At 37.9% G+C, this 18,126-nt stretch overlaps 1 protein-coding gene across 3 annotated transcripts in view; it reads right to left on the reverse strand.

Moving 5' to 3' along the window:
* The window catches only part of LOC102942017 (MDM2 binding protein), a 60,482-nt gene that overhangs the window by 36,936 nt on the left and 5,420 nt on the right, over positions 1 to 18,126 (reverse strand). For 2 of the 3 annotated variants that reach the window (XM_037892074.2, XM_037892072.2), the window contains exons 5-10: positions 10,844 to 10,902; positions 9,651 to 9,795; positions 7,036 to 7,153; positions 6,154 to 6,288; positions 5,191 to 5,285; positions 1,471 to 1,543 (exon numbers count right to left, since the gene is read on the reverse strand). In XM_037892074.2, the coding sequence (XP_037748002.1) occupies positions 1,471 to 1,543; positions 5,191 to 5,285; positions 6,154 to 6,288; positions 7,036 to 7,153; positions 9,651 to 9,795; positions 10,844 to 10,902 (625 nt within the window). The remainder of the gene's footprint in view (positions 1 to 1,470; positions 1,544 to 5,190; positions 5,286 to 6,153; positions 6,289 to 7,035; positions 7,154 to 9,650; positions 9,796 to 10,843; positions 10,903 to 18,126) is intronic. The other variant, XM_037892073.2, reaches the window with a different exon arrangement.

Here is an 18,126-nt window from a genome sequence, read left to right on the forward strand (position 1 = left end):
ACACATCATAATTATCTGAGTTATACCAATGCCCAAAGCCCTGTGGTTTGTTTGTTTTTTAGAACAGGTATACTTTTAAAACAACTAAGCTGTTTAGTCATAGAAAATGAAGAAGGGGTTTGAGGAAAATACATTCCTTAGCAGAAATCCTAAATATCAAGCTGAACACCAAAGCCAGTTTTCAACACCTACACTGTACACACTTAAAAATAGGGTTTTATAATGGAACCACAACTCCACACTGTAACATGAGTAACTTGCTATAATTATATCAATTTGCCCACTGCAGCCAATGTTCTGATTACTGTAGATTACTTTTAAAAATGTCAGAAACACTGTGTAAACATACCTACATTGCCTTAAAAATTCAGGCAAACAGCATTTTCAAATGAACATTACTGCATAATTATTCATAGGTATGGTACCAAGAATAAGCAAGAACTATTGTATCTAAACAAAGAGATAAAAAGCACTGTCCTACGAAAACTATAGAATGTTCTCAGTTTTTCAAAATATATCGGCTTTTCTTGCCATCACGATCTGCAAAATATAAAAATGTCTCCATCAGCCTAGGACTGCAAAATAAATGATGCACTATGCCTTCTTGTTTTCTGCATTAGAGAAATAAGAGGTAAGATAATACAGTGGCTTGTCCAACAGCATTTAGAATGCACTTTTGAGAAAATTTCTAACCACCAACATTCAACATCAGAAATGGAGGGATAAGGCTATCACCAGTTTTTATTCCTATTCCCCTAGGAGGCAAGAATGTCCAACACTGCGAGGAAATCAGTGACTTTGGGCAGGTCTACACTAGAAGCGCTACATCAGCTTGTATGAACTGTGCTCCACATATAGGTAACTAGTGAAATGTAATGGCCTGTGACGTAAAGGAGGTCAGAATAGGTGAACTAATGGTCCCTTGTGGCCTTAAAATCTATGAATATGGCAAATACACTGAAGATATGGCTGGCCCAACAGTATAGCATCTATGCAACGTACTGCCCTGCAGAACATAAAAAATTACTCAGAGTACTCTGCTGTTTGTGTTTATGAAGGTTGGCAGGGGAAAGAAGGGGGGGCTCTTGTTGTAAAGGGGCTTAAAAAAGATTTGTGGGAACAGAAAATAACCTAAGAGGGTGGGGTCAGTAATTTTTGTTAAAGGGTTAAACTGAATTATGAAAATGAGCAGACAAGGACAGCTATTGGAGTGAGGATGAGTGGGATTCAGAGTGAGTATCAAGATGTGCTATGAGGTCAAAACTTAGCTGAAGTTCACAATTTAATGGGCATCAGAGTTCTGTTCTTGGAAACTATAAAGCACACACATCTAAAGGCAGATTTTGGCCCTAGAAGAAAATTTTGGAGGAGGCTCCATGGAGATTAGGTGTTAAATTAAAAGTACACAGAAATAGATTATGCACAAATAATTCTGAAAAAAAATTGCTGCAAAGTTGATAAAAAATATACCTTTTCACAGAGAGAAGAAATCTGGTCCAAAAGCAGTGTAGACTTTTCATTGATACTGTTTCTTGCCAAGTTCCTGTATAGAAAAGTTTAAGGAGCCATATCTTCAAATGGTTTTACCGGTTGCTATTTTATAAATCATTTTATTATCATATTCTACGCGAAGAAACATTTCAATCCACCTAAATACAAACTAAACTACCACCATCCTCATTATTGTCAAAGCATTAGAATGAATAAATTCTCTTTATCAGATGGGGTAATATACTAACTCAGGCATTTTGTAAATATATGTTATGATATACAGCATATTTATTGAAAGCTGTCAAGTAAACATGTAGGAGCAATTTTTTTATATACTTTATTGAATCTCTAACCATTATGATAGTTAATTATTTTTATATATATCAAGATTTTAATCAGCTGGTATCAAATGTTACTGCTGAAGCCTGAATTTCTGATAACTTCTACAGAGCAACAGATATATCGTCATAACTGAGGCACTCCAGGCACCAGCAGCACTCATACCACCTGGATGGTGAGTTGCCTTCTTGTGTTTCTTTCTTTAATTTTTTGTTGTTGTTGTTCTGTCGAACAAAATCTGAGATCCATCTTTCACTCTGCACTCAACCACCAAAATAGCAGGTGATAGTTTTGAGATAATCATTTAGGATCCAATCCTTTGAGGTGCTGACAGACCTTTACTCCTGGGGTCTTAAAGAAAAGTGGTTAAACTGTATAATAATATATCCCGCAGACCTCGATAAGAGATTAGATTTGTATTTTTATGTTCTTCCTTTCTGGTGTGTTCAACATACGTGAGTGAACGGTTCCGGGTGGGTCCTTCAGAGAAAGCTGTTCATTATAACGAATGGGTTCAGTTTAAGATGGGTATTTGTGTTCTGACTACAGTCATATTTGTACTTTCTTGGGGGCTTTAATGAGAGGCCCAATTATATTTCTTCTTGCATTCTCTTCCTCTTCCTCAGTTTCTCTGGTTTTAAGTTTACTGATTTCACGGTACATGGAATATCCTTCTGTAGGATAAAAACATCACCTCTTAGTTCTGAAAGGCATTTGATTGGCAGCTTTAGAAACAGACTGATAGTATCAACTGCAGAAAGTGCTGGTCTGGATATTTTAACTTCTGTGCTAGAAGACAAAGGGCTCCTTAGCTATCCATTCCCTTTAATATATACAAGTTTTGTGTAAATGTGTCTCTACACACTGAAATAAGCTATATACACTAAAACCACTTAAGGCTTTTCTTCACACAGAAAGCTCAACATTAGTGGAGTGTCACTATAACAAAAATAGGAGTGCATAGCAAAATATCCCCTTCTCCTCTTCATCCTACAAATAGCAGCATGGTCCTCTTTGTTTCAACCTGTTAGGTAAACTACGCAAGCTAAGATTATTTGTTTAATTTTATCATGGCATTAGATCTAAGCGAGTGTGTTACTTCTAGTGCACTTTATACCTCCACTTACAAAACTAAGCATGACAAACTTCATATGGCTGTGAGCCTACTTCATTTTAGCAGGCTGTAAAGACATGGCTTTTTGCCTACCTTTGATCAAGCTATTTGCATATCACAAACTAATCCATGATCTTTTTCCTTTTATTATATGTAGGGATAATTACTACTATGGATGGAGGCTTCTCTATTAGGTAAATGTCTTTTAAATCATGTAAATATTCCTATGCACAATGTATGCAGAGTATTATGGTCTGTTAACCCAGAACATTAAAGGGTATGCCTACACTGCAAAAAAAGACCCGTGGCAGTAAGTCTCAGAGCTGGATCAACTGATTCGGGATCGTGCTACAGAGCCAAAAACAGATGTTCGGACTTGGACTAGAGCGCAGATTCTAGGATCCACTCCCTCTCACCAGGTTCCAGCCCGAGTCCAAACATCTACGCTGATATTTTTAGCCCCACAGCGCAAACCCAAGTCTGCTCATTGCCATAGTTACTTTTTGTTTGGGGTTTTATTTTGTTTTTTTGCAGTGCAGACATACCCTCAGAGCTACAATACTGCCTCCAGTTCACAGCAGAACTGCCACAGATGTCAGTTCCAATGTAACAGACAAATCTCTTAAAATTAATATACTTGTAATTCTGTATTCCGAAAAGCTTGGGAGTGGGAGGAATTTCTCACTCTTTTTTATGTATAGTACAGTCTAAATGGATATGGGACTACTTCAATAGACGGGTATGATCACTAAATGCACTGAGGAGTACTTTAATTGACAGAGTATTAAAACATCCTGAGACAATATTAAACAGAGATAATTACCTAGCTTTGGAGAACTCAGTTTAAAAAAAGTGTCACAAGTGCTCAGACTAATTAGCACTATTCAGGTCTTGCTGATGGGGGAAACTAGATTCATACATCAGTGCCATTTTTTTTTCTGATTGGCCATATAACTTTAATATGTGTAATGAAGTCCCTCTTGCAATTAGCCAAGAAACAAGCTTATTTTTAGAAGATGGTTTAAGAAAAATGGTCCAGATTTAGAATTAAAGATAAAAGGAATTCAGTATATTAAAATGAACATCAGAGCATTTTCTTTTAAAGCGATCAGCAATTAAATTTAAGAAAGAATAGAGACACTGGACAATAAATGGTTTGACTCTTGCAAAAATAAAATGAAGCACGATAAGAAGCTCTTTTACCCTGAAGGGCCTCCCCTTAAATGACCAGCTGCCAATACAAGGTGAATGTAAATACTGTGCAGAATAAGATGGAGAATATATTGGTTTACATGCCTCATCTAGTCATTGCATTAAATATATTGCATCAATAGTGTCTTAAAAATAAGTAAAACACTTCCAAAGATGTATACATTTAACTTCTGACTATCCTGGTGTTATTTTAGGCCCTTTCTTTACAACTATAATAAATTTAGTCCATGTTTTCCTTATTCTTGTTAGCACATGAGAATGCATTTAGTACTGAAGATTCCTTTCCCCCTCCTAGTTATTGAATTACAAATATTAGGTGCACACCATGAGGGCTGCAAGGTTCAATAAGTAGTTCAAACTCATGCTCTAAAATATAGACTTGATCAGGAAAAGTTTATATATATTTTATGCTGTTTGTAAAAAAAAGTGTGTTAAACTAGCTGAAAGTTTTGTCTTTAAGGAAAGTGTTTCAGATATGAAGATATTCTGCATCTGCTTTAGCTTTAATTTTAACTCTGAATTTACTGAATCACTTGAATATAGTTTATTTTATCTGAAATCCTCCATATGGAGAAAACTTTTCATTAGACATTCCAGTTCTAATATCACCTATTTATAATTAGATCTTATTAAACATTCTCAGGAAATTGCAAATATGTTAAAACTTTCATGCACCCAGAGATATTTTTTTGAAAGTTTTTTTTTTTTAAATCACAGATTTCTATAACAAGAGAAGCGTTACTATGCTATAGAAAGGTAAACATTACCATAGTCTCACATCACATACTACACAGTACTTGATGTAATTGGTAATATAATCAGAAAAATAGTTTTATAATATTAATATGCATCTTCATTTTATTTCGTTTTGTAGAAGCGCTAAAAGGTGCCTCTCTATATAATCTATGCACCTTTGGCATAACTAAATATACATCATAAGTGTAGCAAATTAAGGTAGCCCACCACAGCCCCCGTCCTCTTCTCCCACTTTGCAAACACCTGGGGGAAAGATGAGCTTTGAAACAAAAGGATACAGCTCAAATTCAAGATCTGATACAAAATAGGATGGCAGATCTGAGAGCACCACCAGCCGCATGAATTCTAACACAGGACCATAATAATGAAAAACCTGAAAAGAAATTAAATTCAGAATTTGTAACTTTTATATTTTAGATATTATTTCAGTGGGACTTAATCATTTGCTTTAAGTGCTTTGCTGAACTGGGTCCTTATTTAGGAACACATCTGAAGCAGGGAGATGGGAGTGAGAAATATAGGAAGGTTTTGCAATATAGTCAAATTAAAATATAATTAAACATCTTAAAAGGGCAAACTTATGAAATGTGCCTAAAACAATTCTTCCAATAGATTCCTTAGAATATACGTATGAAATAATATGTGCAGGGCTGCTTCTGAGCCCATCTTCCCTCAGATACTACAAATACAAATCATCCAAGACCATACAATTAAGGACAAAATATATTTAGAATCTTTAACTGTAAAAAACTATTAAAATTCATATATGTGGTTACATTAAAGGGGTTTTATATTAAGTAGTTTCCACCAATAAATGGATTTCAATTTTTAAACGTTAAAAGACGACCAATTTCCACTGGGTAAAAATGGTACAAGCAATTTTCAGAAAAAAGTGTTTAATAAAGTGTATTTGTACAAGTAAATAAATGAATATATGCTTCCAACATGCTACAGTAGTATTTAACATTAAATTTTTTGAAAGCTAAGAAATCAGAACCATTTTTCGTTTCTACTTTGGGAACGTAGTGTCACATTTTAGACATGTAATTAGATCAAATATTACAGATACTATCCAGACAAAAATATGAACAAGATAAGCCTTAAGAGCTGTACATTATAGAGTCAGTACTTTTATATTTGTTTTTGAATCCTGACTACTGCTTCCCTCATTATTAATTTCCTCAGGAAGGTAAAAAAAGTGAACTACTGTAGTTCAAAGAAAGATCAAACACAAGCCTTACCTCTGGCAAAATATTAGTAGTCTTTGATTGTGCTGTTTTCTTGGCAGCAAAGCAAGTATTTAAATGTGATGTGCTGAATGGTTTGGCCGAGACACCCTTTATGCAAAATTTTGGAAACCTAACTTCAAATCCAAACTAAAGAAAATAGATAGAATATTTTAAAAAGGCAGATACAAAGCCTGACATTAATGGGATGAATTAGGTTAGAAAAATGCTCATGTTCTTACATATCAAGCATTTGGTGCAACTAGCAGATGAAGAATTAAATAAAGTTTACATAAAGCAAAGCATTATTTTAATAAACCCATTTTTCTTCAGTCAATTAAATACACAATTACTTTAAAAGAATATGGCCCAACAGATTTCAACAAACAACTAAGTACGAATAATATTAGGATTGGGTCACCACGCAATGTACTCAAGATTAAGACATTGCAAACACAAGCAGAGTCTTCTACAGTTGAATGGTTGCTGCTTTTGTGTTAGATGTGGGTTTTCATCTGAGTACTACAAAATAGCACAGAAAGAGGATAATGGCTTGTCATGAACAACAAAAGATTTGGCTTAGAAACACACACACACAAACCTAAGGTAAAGAGGGTAAAAAGAATGGTACCTAAAGTTAGGCCCCTAAATCATGAAACTCCACAGTTTAGATATACTGAATTACAAAAAAAAAAATCAGCTTGTACTGTCTCTGTTTAGAAAAAAAGTCTTAATGATTAAAACTTGTTCCTATATAATTAGATTGTTAAAAAATTCAGATGAAAGCAGGAAGTTTAAGCATTTATAATACAGTATATATCCCATAACAATTTCATACAGCATGTGTACACAGTGAACCAAAACAAAGTTAACCAAAACTAGAAAAAATTAATTTACCTTTCTTTCCCATATCTGAATCTCTCCTCTCCACAGCTCTTTTGAATCAATAATATTTATTAGATTATCTGAAGCCACAACATCTGCTGATAGGTAGTCTGCAATTTTTTGCCAGCCACTGTAAATGTAAAGAAAAAAGAATGAATCTCATATTTCATCTAGCTTTACAGATTAACATGCTATGTGGTTTAATCCAATGTATCTACTAAATGTTAGCACTAAACACAGACTTCTGAAAATATGTAAACACAGAGAAATATGTATAACTTTGTACTCTGAAAAGTACAAACTTTTACAGAAATGCTGGCTCCCCCTTCTGCAGGGGAAGGTGTTTCCGTGCTCCACCAAGATGACAGTAGGAGGCACTAGCCTGTATCAAGCAATGACTGGCTTGGCAAAATGAGTCGGCCTGTAATTAGCAGTCTTGTGGTCTGCACGTCCTACTACTGGCCATCTCTGTGTACGAAGGGGAATAAGGAGGCATTTATGGAAAGCGAAGACATTGGCTTCTCTTGCCAACTAGAAGATCTCCCTACCCTTGTTCATCGTTTGTGTGGGTTTACATGTTGAAAGAGCAGGACCAGGTTGCCTCATTATGGATAAGGGATATTCAGCACAGCACGGAGCTAAGCCTACTTGATCCAAAGCAGGTTGCACAGGGAAGTGTTGACTGCCATACTTGAAACTAGGAAGGAATTTTCCATTGTGATAAATTGATCATGATAGTTTTTCATCTCCCTCTTTGTGTATTAGCAGGTGTCTTACGACAAGTAAATATTTTCTCTAGCTATAGGTGTTTATTTCAGGACTACGCATTTAGTTTCCTTGTTTTATCACAATTCTGTTGACCAGGTCTCAAGCAAGGTCACATATTATGGGATTAACCCTCTGTCCCAAATGCCAGGCTTGGATTTGAAAGAAAGTACATGGTTATGGCAAATGACAGCAAGACTATGGATGACTGAGCCTACCTATTGGATCCAAAGCTTAGGCACCCCTGCTCTAGTTCCCAATTCTCTTCATGGGGAAAAAAGCAGCTGAAGTGACTTGTGGTTAAAAATAAAACATATCCAAAGTCATTCTATATTTTACACTGAGCTGACTAGGTGGGAGAGTAATAGGCAATCAACAAACCTGGGTGTAATTAAAAATATTCAAGTCAATAGTCTTAACTTCAAAAGGCAAAAATAGCAACTTGATTCCTGTCCTAAATATAAAGGGAAGGGTAAACACCTTTAAATCCCTCCTGGCCAGAGGAAAAACCCTTTCACCTGTAAAGGGTTAAGAAGCTAAGATAACCTCACTGGCACCTGACCAGAATGACCAATGAGGAGATAAGATACTTTCAAAGCTGGAGGCGGGGAGAACAAAGGGTCTGTCTGTGTGTGCGATGCTTTTGCCAGGACAAGAGCAGGAATGCAGGTCAGAACTCCTGTAAAGAGTTAGTAACCAATCTAGTTAGATATGCGTTAGATTCTGTTTTGTTTAAATGGCTGATCAAATAAGTTGTGCTGAATGGAATGGATATTCCTGTTTTTGTGTCTTTTTGTAACTTAAGGTTTTGCCTAGAGGGATTCTCTGTGTTTTGAATCTGATTACCCTGTAAGGTATTTACCATCCTGATTTTACAGAGGTGATTCTTTTACTTTTTCTTCAATTAAAATTCTTCTTTTAAGAACCTGATTGCTTTTCATTGTTCTTAAGATCCAAGGGTTTGGGTCTGTGTTCACCTATGCAAATTGGTGAGGATTTTTATCAAGCCTTCCCCAGGAAAGGGGGTGTAGTGCTTGGAGGATATTTTGGGGGTGGTGGGGAGACGTTTCCAAGTGGGCACTTAGCCTGTTATTTTTGTTAGACACTTTGGTGGTGGCAGCATAAAGGTTCAAGGACAAAAGGTAAAACAGTTTGTACCTTGGGGAAGCTTTTAACCTAAGCTGGTAAGAATAAGCTTAGGGGGTCTTTCATGCAGGTCCCCACATCTGTACCCTAGAATTCAGAGTGGGGAAGGAACCTTGACAATTCCCATTTTATAAAAATTACAAACCCAGATTCAAAGTTAATCAATAATAATTGCATGTTGTAACGTATTAACTTTATACAACAGGTTATGTAAAATGAAGCCAGGATATCAGGGAAAACTAGATATATGAGGGAAAGTTGAGTAAAATGAGATAAAATATATTTATATAATGTGCCCTGACCAGGGGTCTCCAAACTTTTTGGATCGCGCACCCCCAGGGCCAGCTCTGGGGAAGCAAAAAGAAGAAAAAGCTGCCGTCAGCGTGTGGAGTCAGCGCTGCTTTGGGGGGGCTCCTCCTGCCGCTCACCCCCACGGGGGCTCTTGCGCCCCCCACTTTGGAGACCACTGCCCTAGATATTAAGAGGCCTTTTAAATGCTTGCATTTCTGTCGGCCCCTTTGCTGAAAGCATGTATTTACAGCAACAGAATTGTCTGGATAGCTCCTCCTCTTAAATAACGAGAAGAGAGAAATCCATACTTTCCTAAAGAATACCTGTCAAGAACGAAGACATTGCATGAGCTTTATTTAAAAGCAGTAGCGTATGTTGACGCAAAACAAATAACGAACCTGCTTGAACAACTAAAAAAATCGTACCCTTTATAGTCATTTGTTGCTATAGTGATTTTTGCAGAATGCCATTCTCTCAGATGTTTCAGGGCACCAATAGCAGGTAAGCAGTCTTTTAACTTGGGGGCATCTCTTTCAGAAGACTGTAGTATTACATCAACCATGGCTCTTCCTGTAAATAAAACACACATGGTGTACATTAATTGCATTCATCTCATTTTAAAGAGTAAGCCAAATTTATAAAACATTCTACAGAAGATAGGCTTTACTGCTGATGGAGATCAGATATGTTAAAGGGGCAGAATCAAGAAATGTAGGAACAAGATTTGAAACACTGCTATTGGAATTTCAGCCTGTCTCTTTAGCATCTCCTCTTGGATGTCTTGTCACCAGCTTATGCTCCACAGGAAAAGCAAAACGCATTATCTTCTCTCCCAAACATTCTCTACTTCCCTCCCTTCTCTATCACCATCAACAACTATAGCCCTTAAACTCCAGCCACTAACAACTCCAGCCCTGTGACTCGAGTCAATGATACACAGATTATTTTTGACTCCCCCTTCTCCCTTGCCAGGCTGTGTCTGGTTTCATCCTCCTCAACCTCTCCAAGGTGTGTACTTTTCTTTCCACCCCTCACAGTGAAATCCGCCATTCAGACCCTCTATATCCTGCCTTGATCACTGCAACATCCTCCACTCTGACCTCCCAAAAAACCACACATCGCTCACTTCAGTCCAGTCATTTTCCTTGCCTGTTGATTTGATCATCACTCTCCTTTGGATCTCTCCACTAACACTCCACACCCACTCCCGCCACCCATCAGCTAGTGAATCAAATGTAAGCTTCAAAACTCTAATTCCCCCTCCCTACTCACACTTGCACATTGGGCTTCATGTTACCTACCCTCCACCCCCTCTCTGCCAATGTTCTCAACCTCCATCTGCCTTCCCACAGTTACCTCCATCACTTCTTCCACACAGCCCCCACCACATGCATGGTCCAACCTCCCTGAGCTTATTCACAAGGCAAATACCCAGTCCATGTTTAAGTCCCTAAAGTATCCACTTCTGCAATGCCACCTAGAGTGAAACTAGCTGACATTTAAAAATTCCCCATTTGTTGCTCCCCTTCCCTTAACTTGTCTGTCTGTCTGTCCTTAGCCTGCAAGCTCCTCAGAACAGGGACCTTCAAGATAAACACTAGCCTTTCTGTGAAATTACCAGGAGCAGGGAGCTTGTCCGATAACTGATGTAGACTCTCTGCAGATTCTTCATAGACACTGAAATTAAAAAGGATTACCAGATTGAAAAAGTTTATATACAAAATTATCCAGAACTAAATTACCTGTAATGATATTTAGCACTTTATGAAAGTATATTACATCTTTAAAGCATGAAACAATTACCATATAAACCCTGCAAGGAATCACTGATATTTCCACTTTACTCACAGGGACACAAAGGCAGATGGAGAAATCACTTAACCTAAGGCCACAGAGTCAGTGGTAGAACTGGGTTTAGAATTCAAGAGTATTTGGCTCCCAGCTCTGTGCTCTGTCCACTAGTCTATGCTGCCTCTCAAAGCGAGTAACCAAAGGTAAAATCTTCAGCTTCATTTACAGCTCTTTACAATCTTCTGCTCTGTAGTACTATAGCTATCAACATATTAACAATAATGGATAACTATCCATCCTATGTATTTTACTACTTACATTTAATATGAGTAGTTTCATTCTCAGTGCTACACATTTACCTATTGCAATAGAATCTACTACATTTACATGTGTAATCTTATTTTCCAGAAGAGACATGCAAGGCATGCCTTATCTTGGTACAAGTGACAGCATAAGAACATACACCATTTATCCATTCACTACATAAAAGCCTAGATTTTAAACTTAAAAACAGTAGGAATTTAAGTATCTAAGATTTTAAACAGCCAGAAGAAAAGTGTAGTCAATTGGTTCCCTCTAAGATTAAAAAAACCACCCTAATATCTCTAGAATGCCAACTACTCTATATGTTAACAACCTGTGCTCTATGCTGCCATTTCCTCACTATCAAGATTTGTCATGTGTTCTTTAGAACAGAAGTTTTGGGGATTTTTTCTTAAGCTCTTCTCTGAATTCAAGTCACCTGAGCAAATGTTGTGTTACAATGAATCAACTTTAGACCTAGCGTCCTGATTTCTGCAAGAGTGAGCCATCCCCTTTTTGGAGTGGTTACACTTGAGGAGGCAAGAAGCTTGTGTTCCTATTACTGGGTTTTTTTGTGATTACTTTCATGAGTTCATGTTTTGTGACATAGCTGTTTTGCTTTTTGGATTTTTAGTTATTATTAGGGCCCTACCAAATTCATGGCCATGAAAAACGCATCACAAACTGTTAAATCTGGGGTCTTTTGTGTACTTTTACTCTATACTATACAGATTTCATGGGGGAGACAAGCGTTTCTCATACTGGCGGTCCTGACACAAAAGGGAGTTGCTAGGGGATCACAAGGTTATTTTAGGGGGCTCGGGGTATTGCCACCCTTATTTCTGTGCTGCCTTCAGAGAGCAGTGGCTGTTGGCCAGATGCCCAGCTCTGAAGGCAGCACCCTGCCAGCAGCAGCCCAGAAGTAAGGATGGCAATACCATACCATACCATGACATCCTTACTGCTGAGCTGCTTCCTTCAGAGTTGGGTGGCCGGAGAATGGCAGCTGCTGACTGAGGACCCAGCTCTGCCGGCAGCAGCGCAGAAGTAAGGGTGACAGCACCATACTGCTACTGCTGGCGGCAGCTCTGCCTTTAGAGCTGGACTCCTACAATTACAACACCATGAAATTTCAAATTTAAATAGCTGAAATCATGAAATTTACTATTTTAAAAATCCTATCACCATGAAATTGACCAAAATGTACCGTGCATTTGGTAGGGCCCTAGTTATTATTGTTGGGTTAACCATCTCCTTCTCTTTTGTATCTCCACTAAGATGTTGTGAGGAGAGCGGTGTAAGCCTTGCTGTGATGGAAGAGATCCCGCTAGGCTCCCCATGAGGCATAACCACTTCCCCTTTGAAAAGTTTATTGTTGGAGTTCTAACATGTTTCAATTATACAAAGGCTTTATTATGCAGATTATACATTGTTGAAAAGCCAAAGGAAAAAACCTAACATGAAGTTTTGCTTGTATTAGGACTCTGTGCCTTTAAAAACAAGGAGGAGGAGAAAATGGCAAAGGCAAGTGAAAAGCAGAGCCAAGACCAGATGAGTACTGCTTCATCTGCTCTCTGGCCTACATAGAGGGGATGGAGTGTGAGTAGACAAGTGAACGAGCCCTATCAGAGATGTCACTGAACTGTGGGCAAGAACATTGTGGAGTAGCACTGGGAGGACCAACTGCACTATTGCAACTGGCATGTCCTGGCCATGCTGGCATTACAGTGGTGCAGAGGGACCCAGTGGAGGATGCAACTGTGTTTATCTTTGCTCAGAGTAAGTGAAATAACAGTGGTATGAATGTCAGTGCACACCTGGAAGAAGTTGTGAGTGTAGACACATGGCACCTACCCAAGTGCTTGGTGGTTACATCTGCGGTAGAATGGTCTACATTAGAGCATTTTGGCAAAGTCAAAAATGCTGTAGAGAAGATCCTAAAACTGGTGTTACTTGGAAATATTTTTTGTAGATTATCATCAGAATAACAAAAGTGAGTATACAAAAACTAAAAGCCTGATTTTAAAAGTTTATTTGAAGACACACTGCTATCTATTTTATAAAGATGCTATGTTTCAGAGAATAACTGACTGGCTCTTTTAGTGGCAATTTTTCCCCATGATGCATTAGCACATTTTATAGTTTTTAAACTAAGGGCTGAGGGAAAGCCAACAGGTACAGAGAAGCACGTAGTTCGGACAGAGACATCCCTTAGGGGAGGACCTACTAATGGAGATTCCCTACGTCTTAGTAAGCAGGAGAGTATGGAAGATAAAATACAGGTATGGTTTGATGAGAAACAATCAAATGAAAAAAAGTCTCATTCAATTACATCATGTAACGGGAGACAGCTAAAAAGTAACAAGTTTTTAAAGTGCTTATATACCAATGCTAGACATCTAAACAAATAATAAGATGGGTGAACTAGAGTGCCTCGTATTAAATGAGGATTATTGATAATAATAGGCATCACAGAAACTTGATGGAATGAGGATAATCAATGGGACACAGTAATAACAGGGTACAATATATATCGGAAGGACAGAACAGGTCGTGCTGGTGGGAGAGTGGCACTACATGTGAAAGAAAGCACAGAGTCAAATGAAGTAAAAATCTTAAATGAACCAAACTGTACCATAGAATCTCTATGGATAGCAATTCCATGCTCGAATAATAAGAAGATAGAAGAAGAGATATATTACCGACCACCTGACCAGGATGGTGATAGTGACTGTGAAATGGTCAAGGAGATTAGAGAGGCTATTAAAATAAAAAACTCAATAATAATAGTGGATTTCAACTATCCTCATATTGACTGGGTACATATCACCTCAGGACAGGATGCAGAGATAAAGTATCTTGACATCTTAAATGATGGCTTCTTGGAGCAGCTAGTCCTGGAACCCACAAGAGGAGAGGCAATTCTTGATGTGTCCTAAGTGGAGCGCAGGATCAGGTCCAAGAGGTGAATACAGCTGGATCACTTGGTGATAATGACCATAATACAATTAAATTTAACATCCCTGTGGCAGGGAAAACACCGCAGCAGCCCAACACTGTAGCATTTAATTTCAGAAAGGGGAACTACAAAAAATGAGGAGGTTAGTTAAACAAAAATTAAAATCCACAGCACCAAAAGTAAAATCCCTGCAAGCTGCATGGAAACTTTTTAAAGACACCATAATACCATAAACTTTTTAAAGACACCATAATCCAACAAAGTAAAAGAAGCAGTGAGACAAAAAGGCATCCTTTAAAAAGGAGAAGTTAAATCCTAGTGAGGAAAATAGAAAGGAGCATAAACTCTGGCAAATGAAGTGTAAAAATATAATTAGGAAGGCCAAAAAAGAATTTGAAGAACAGCTAGCCAAAGACTCAAAAAGTAAGAGCAAAATGTTTTTTAAATACATCAGAAGCAGGAAGCCTACTAAACAACCAGTGGGGCCACTGGACGATCAAGACGCTAAAGGAGCACTCAAGGACGATAAGACCATTGCAGAGAAACTAAATGAATTCTTTGCATCAGTCTTCATGGTTGAGGATGTGAGGGAGATTCCCAAACCAGAGGCATTCTTTTTAGGTGACAAATCTGAGGCACTGTCCCGGGTCGAGGTGCCATTCGAGGAGGTTTTGGAACAAACTGATAAACTAAACAGTAATAAGTCACCAGAACCAGATGCTATTCACTCCAAAGTTCTGAAGGAACTCAAATGTGAAATTGAAGGACAACTAACTGTACCTAACATTTAAATCAGCTTCTGTACCAAATGACTGGAGAATAGCTGATGTGACACCAATTTTTAAAAAGGTGACCCCAGCAATTCCAGGCCGGTAAACCTGACTTCAGTACCAGGCAAACTGGTTGAAACTATAGTAAAGAACAAAACTGTCAGGCACACAGATGAACATAATTTGTTGGGGAATAGTCAACATGGTTTCTGTAAAGGGAAATCATGCCTCACCAATCTACTAGAATTCCCTGAGGGGGTCAACAAGCATGTGGACAAGGGGGAATCTAGTGGATATATTGTATTTAGATTTTCAAAAAGCCTTTGACAAGCGCCATCACCAAAGGCTCTTAAGCAAAGTAAGCAGTCATGGCACAAGAGGGAAGGTCCTCTCCTGGATTGGTAACTGGGTAAAAGATAGGAAACAAAGGGTAGGAATAAATGGTCAGTTTTCAGAATGGAGAGAGGTAAATGGTGGTGTTCCCCAAGGGTCTGTACTGGGACCAGTCCTATTATACATATTCATAAATGGTCTGGAAAAAGGGGTAAACAGTGAGGTGGCAAAATTTGAGGATGATACAATACTCAAAACAGGTAAGTCCTAGGCAGACTGCGAAGAGTTACAAAAGGATCTCTCAAAACTGGGTGACTGGGCAACAAAATGGCAGATGAAATGCAATGTTGATAAATGCAAAGTAATGCACATGGGAAAACATAATCCCAACTATACATATAAAATGATGGGTTCTAAATTAGCTGTTACCACTCAAGAAAGAGATCTTGGAGTCACTGTGGATAGTTCTCTGAAAACATCCACTCAATGTGCAGCAGCAGTGAAAAAAGCGAACAGAATGTTGGGAATCATTAAGAAAGGGATAGATCAGTGATTCTCAAAGCCAGGCCGCTGCTTGTTCAGGGAACGCCCCTGGCGGGCCGGACCAGTTTGTTTATCTGCTCGTCCGCAAGTTCGGCCAGTGGGAGCCGCAATCGGCCGAACCTACGGATGCGGAAGATAAACAAACCGGTCCGGCCCGCCAGGGGCTTTCCCTGAACAAACGGCGGACCGGCTTTGAGAACCACTGGGATAGATAATAAGACAGAAAATATCATATTGCTTCTATATAAATCCATGGTACACCCACATCTTGAATACTGCATGCAGATGTGGTCGCCCCATCTCAAAAAAGATATATTGGAATTGGAAAATGTTCAGATAAAGGCAACAAAAATAATCAGGGGTATGGAACGGCTGCCGTTTGAGAAGAGATTAATAAGACTGGGACTTTTCATCTTGGAAAAGAGATGACTAATGGGAGATATGATAGAGGTCTGTCAAATCATGACGGGTGTAGAGAAAGTAAATAAGGAAGGGTTATTTACTCCTTCTCATAACACAAGAAATAGGGACCATCAAATGAAATGAATAGGCAGCAGGTTTAAAACAAACAAAAAGTAGTATTTTTTCACACAATGCACAGTAAACCTGTGGAACTCCTTGCCAGAGGGTGCTGTGGAGGCCAAGATTATAACAGGGTTCAAAAAAGAACTAGATAAATTCATCAATGGCTATTAGCCAGGATGGACAGGGATGGTGTCCCTAGCCTCTGTTTGCCAGAAGCTGGGAATGGGCGACAGTAGATGGATCACTTCATGATTACCTGTTCTGTTCATTCCCTCTGGGGCACCTGGCATTGACCACTGTCAGAAGACAGGATGCTGAGCTAGATGGACCTTTGGTCTGACCCAGTATGGCTGATTTTATAGGTTTTTCAGTTTTCAACATGCATTTAAACTTGTTTTACTCATTTGTTTGCTCTCCTTTCTCTCCATAAACTTACTTTATCTTGAAATGATAAAATGAAAGGAGATTTAGACTAAACATAATTCTAAAAGATTATATGCTATACCTGAGATTATCAAAGGGACCTAAGGTAGTTAGACATGAGCACTAACTGGAAGCAGGAATTTCTATTCTGCCAGAAATGCTGACATTTCAAAATTTGTTTTTGTTCAGAATTGGAACAAAAAGGCAAAATTCAAGATTTCCCTTGGAACAAAAATTCCAAATATTTCAATTTGGTAACAACAAAAGAATTCAATAACATCAAACCAATATCTAGTATTAAATGTAATATTTTATAATTATTATAAAAACCAAAATTAAATTAATCAAAGCAATAAAAGTCAAAACAAACAAAATTGTCAAAATCAGCACATTCCCATGAAATGGTTTTGATTCGGACCAATCTGCATTCTCCAGTGGAAAACGTTTCAAATTTTTTTTTGACCAGTTATATTAGACACCCAACTCCTACAGCATTTCAGTGAGATTTGAGCACCTAACTGCCTCAGGCTCCTTTGAAAATCCTGGAACATGTCACTACAATGGACCTTTTTGAGGAAATAAAATATAAGAATATAATATAAATTTTAACTGTGCATACACACATCATTCAAGACAGGCAGAGTATTAGGTATTCTAGTCACTGAACAGCTAGAAGTAAAATGACAGATTAGCAAGCATAAACAAACATCTTTGTGATACTTTGAAATGATGTCAAAGCTCTTAAAAAACAGAGAACAAAAATCAATCCCCTATATTTATGTTTAACTGACTGATTCAAACATCTTGATGTAGAACAAAAAGGGGACACGTTTCATGCCTGTCTCAGCATCTTAATTAAGTCAGCAGTTAGAACTAATTAAAAAGAATTCATTCACTGGGTATTCACAGGAAGCAAGATAAAACTTAAGAGCACCACTCACAATATTGGGGTGCCAGTTAATTAAGCACCAAAAAGTAGGGTCTGCCTCTGGCTAGAAAATATGCATGCTGTTTCCAAACCAAGTCAAGGTTTCCATGTAAACTGTATTATGTCCTGCATTTTTGCAGTAGAATATTTCATTTTGTACAAAAATTTCAGTGGTTAGTAAGATAGTTATTTTGTTATTCCATAAAAGTTAAGATATTTTAAAGTAAAGAGTCATGTAAAACCACACTGAATTTTGGATTTAAAGGTTTTCAGGGGTTACTGATTAATTAAAATGGACACAAACTATCATCAAAAGAACTAATTAG

This window comes from Chelonia mydas, chromosome 2 (assembly GCF_015237465.2).
Source record: "Chelonia mydas isolate rCheMyd1 chromosome 2, rCheMyd1.pri.v2, whole genome shotgun sequence".
NCBI classification, from domain to species: domain Eukaryota; kingdom Metazoa; phylum Chordata; order Testudines; family Cheloniidae; genus Chelonia; species Chelonia mydas.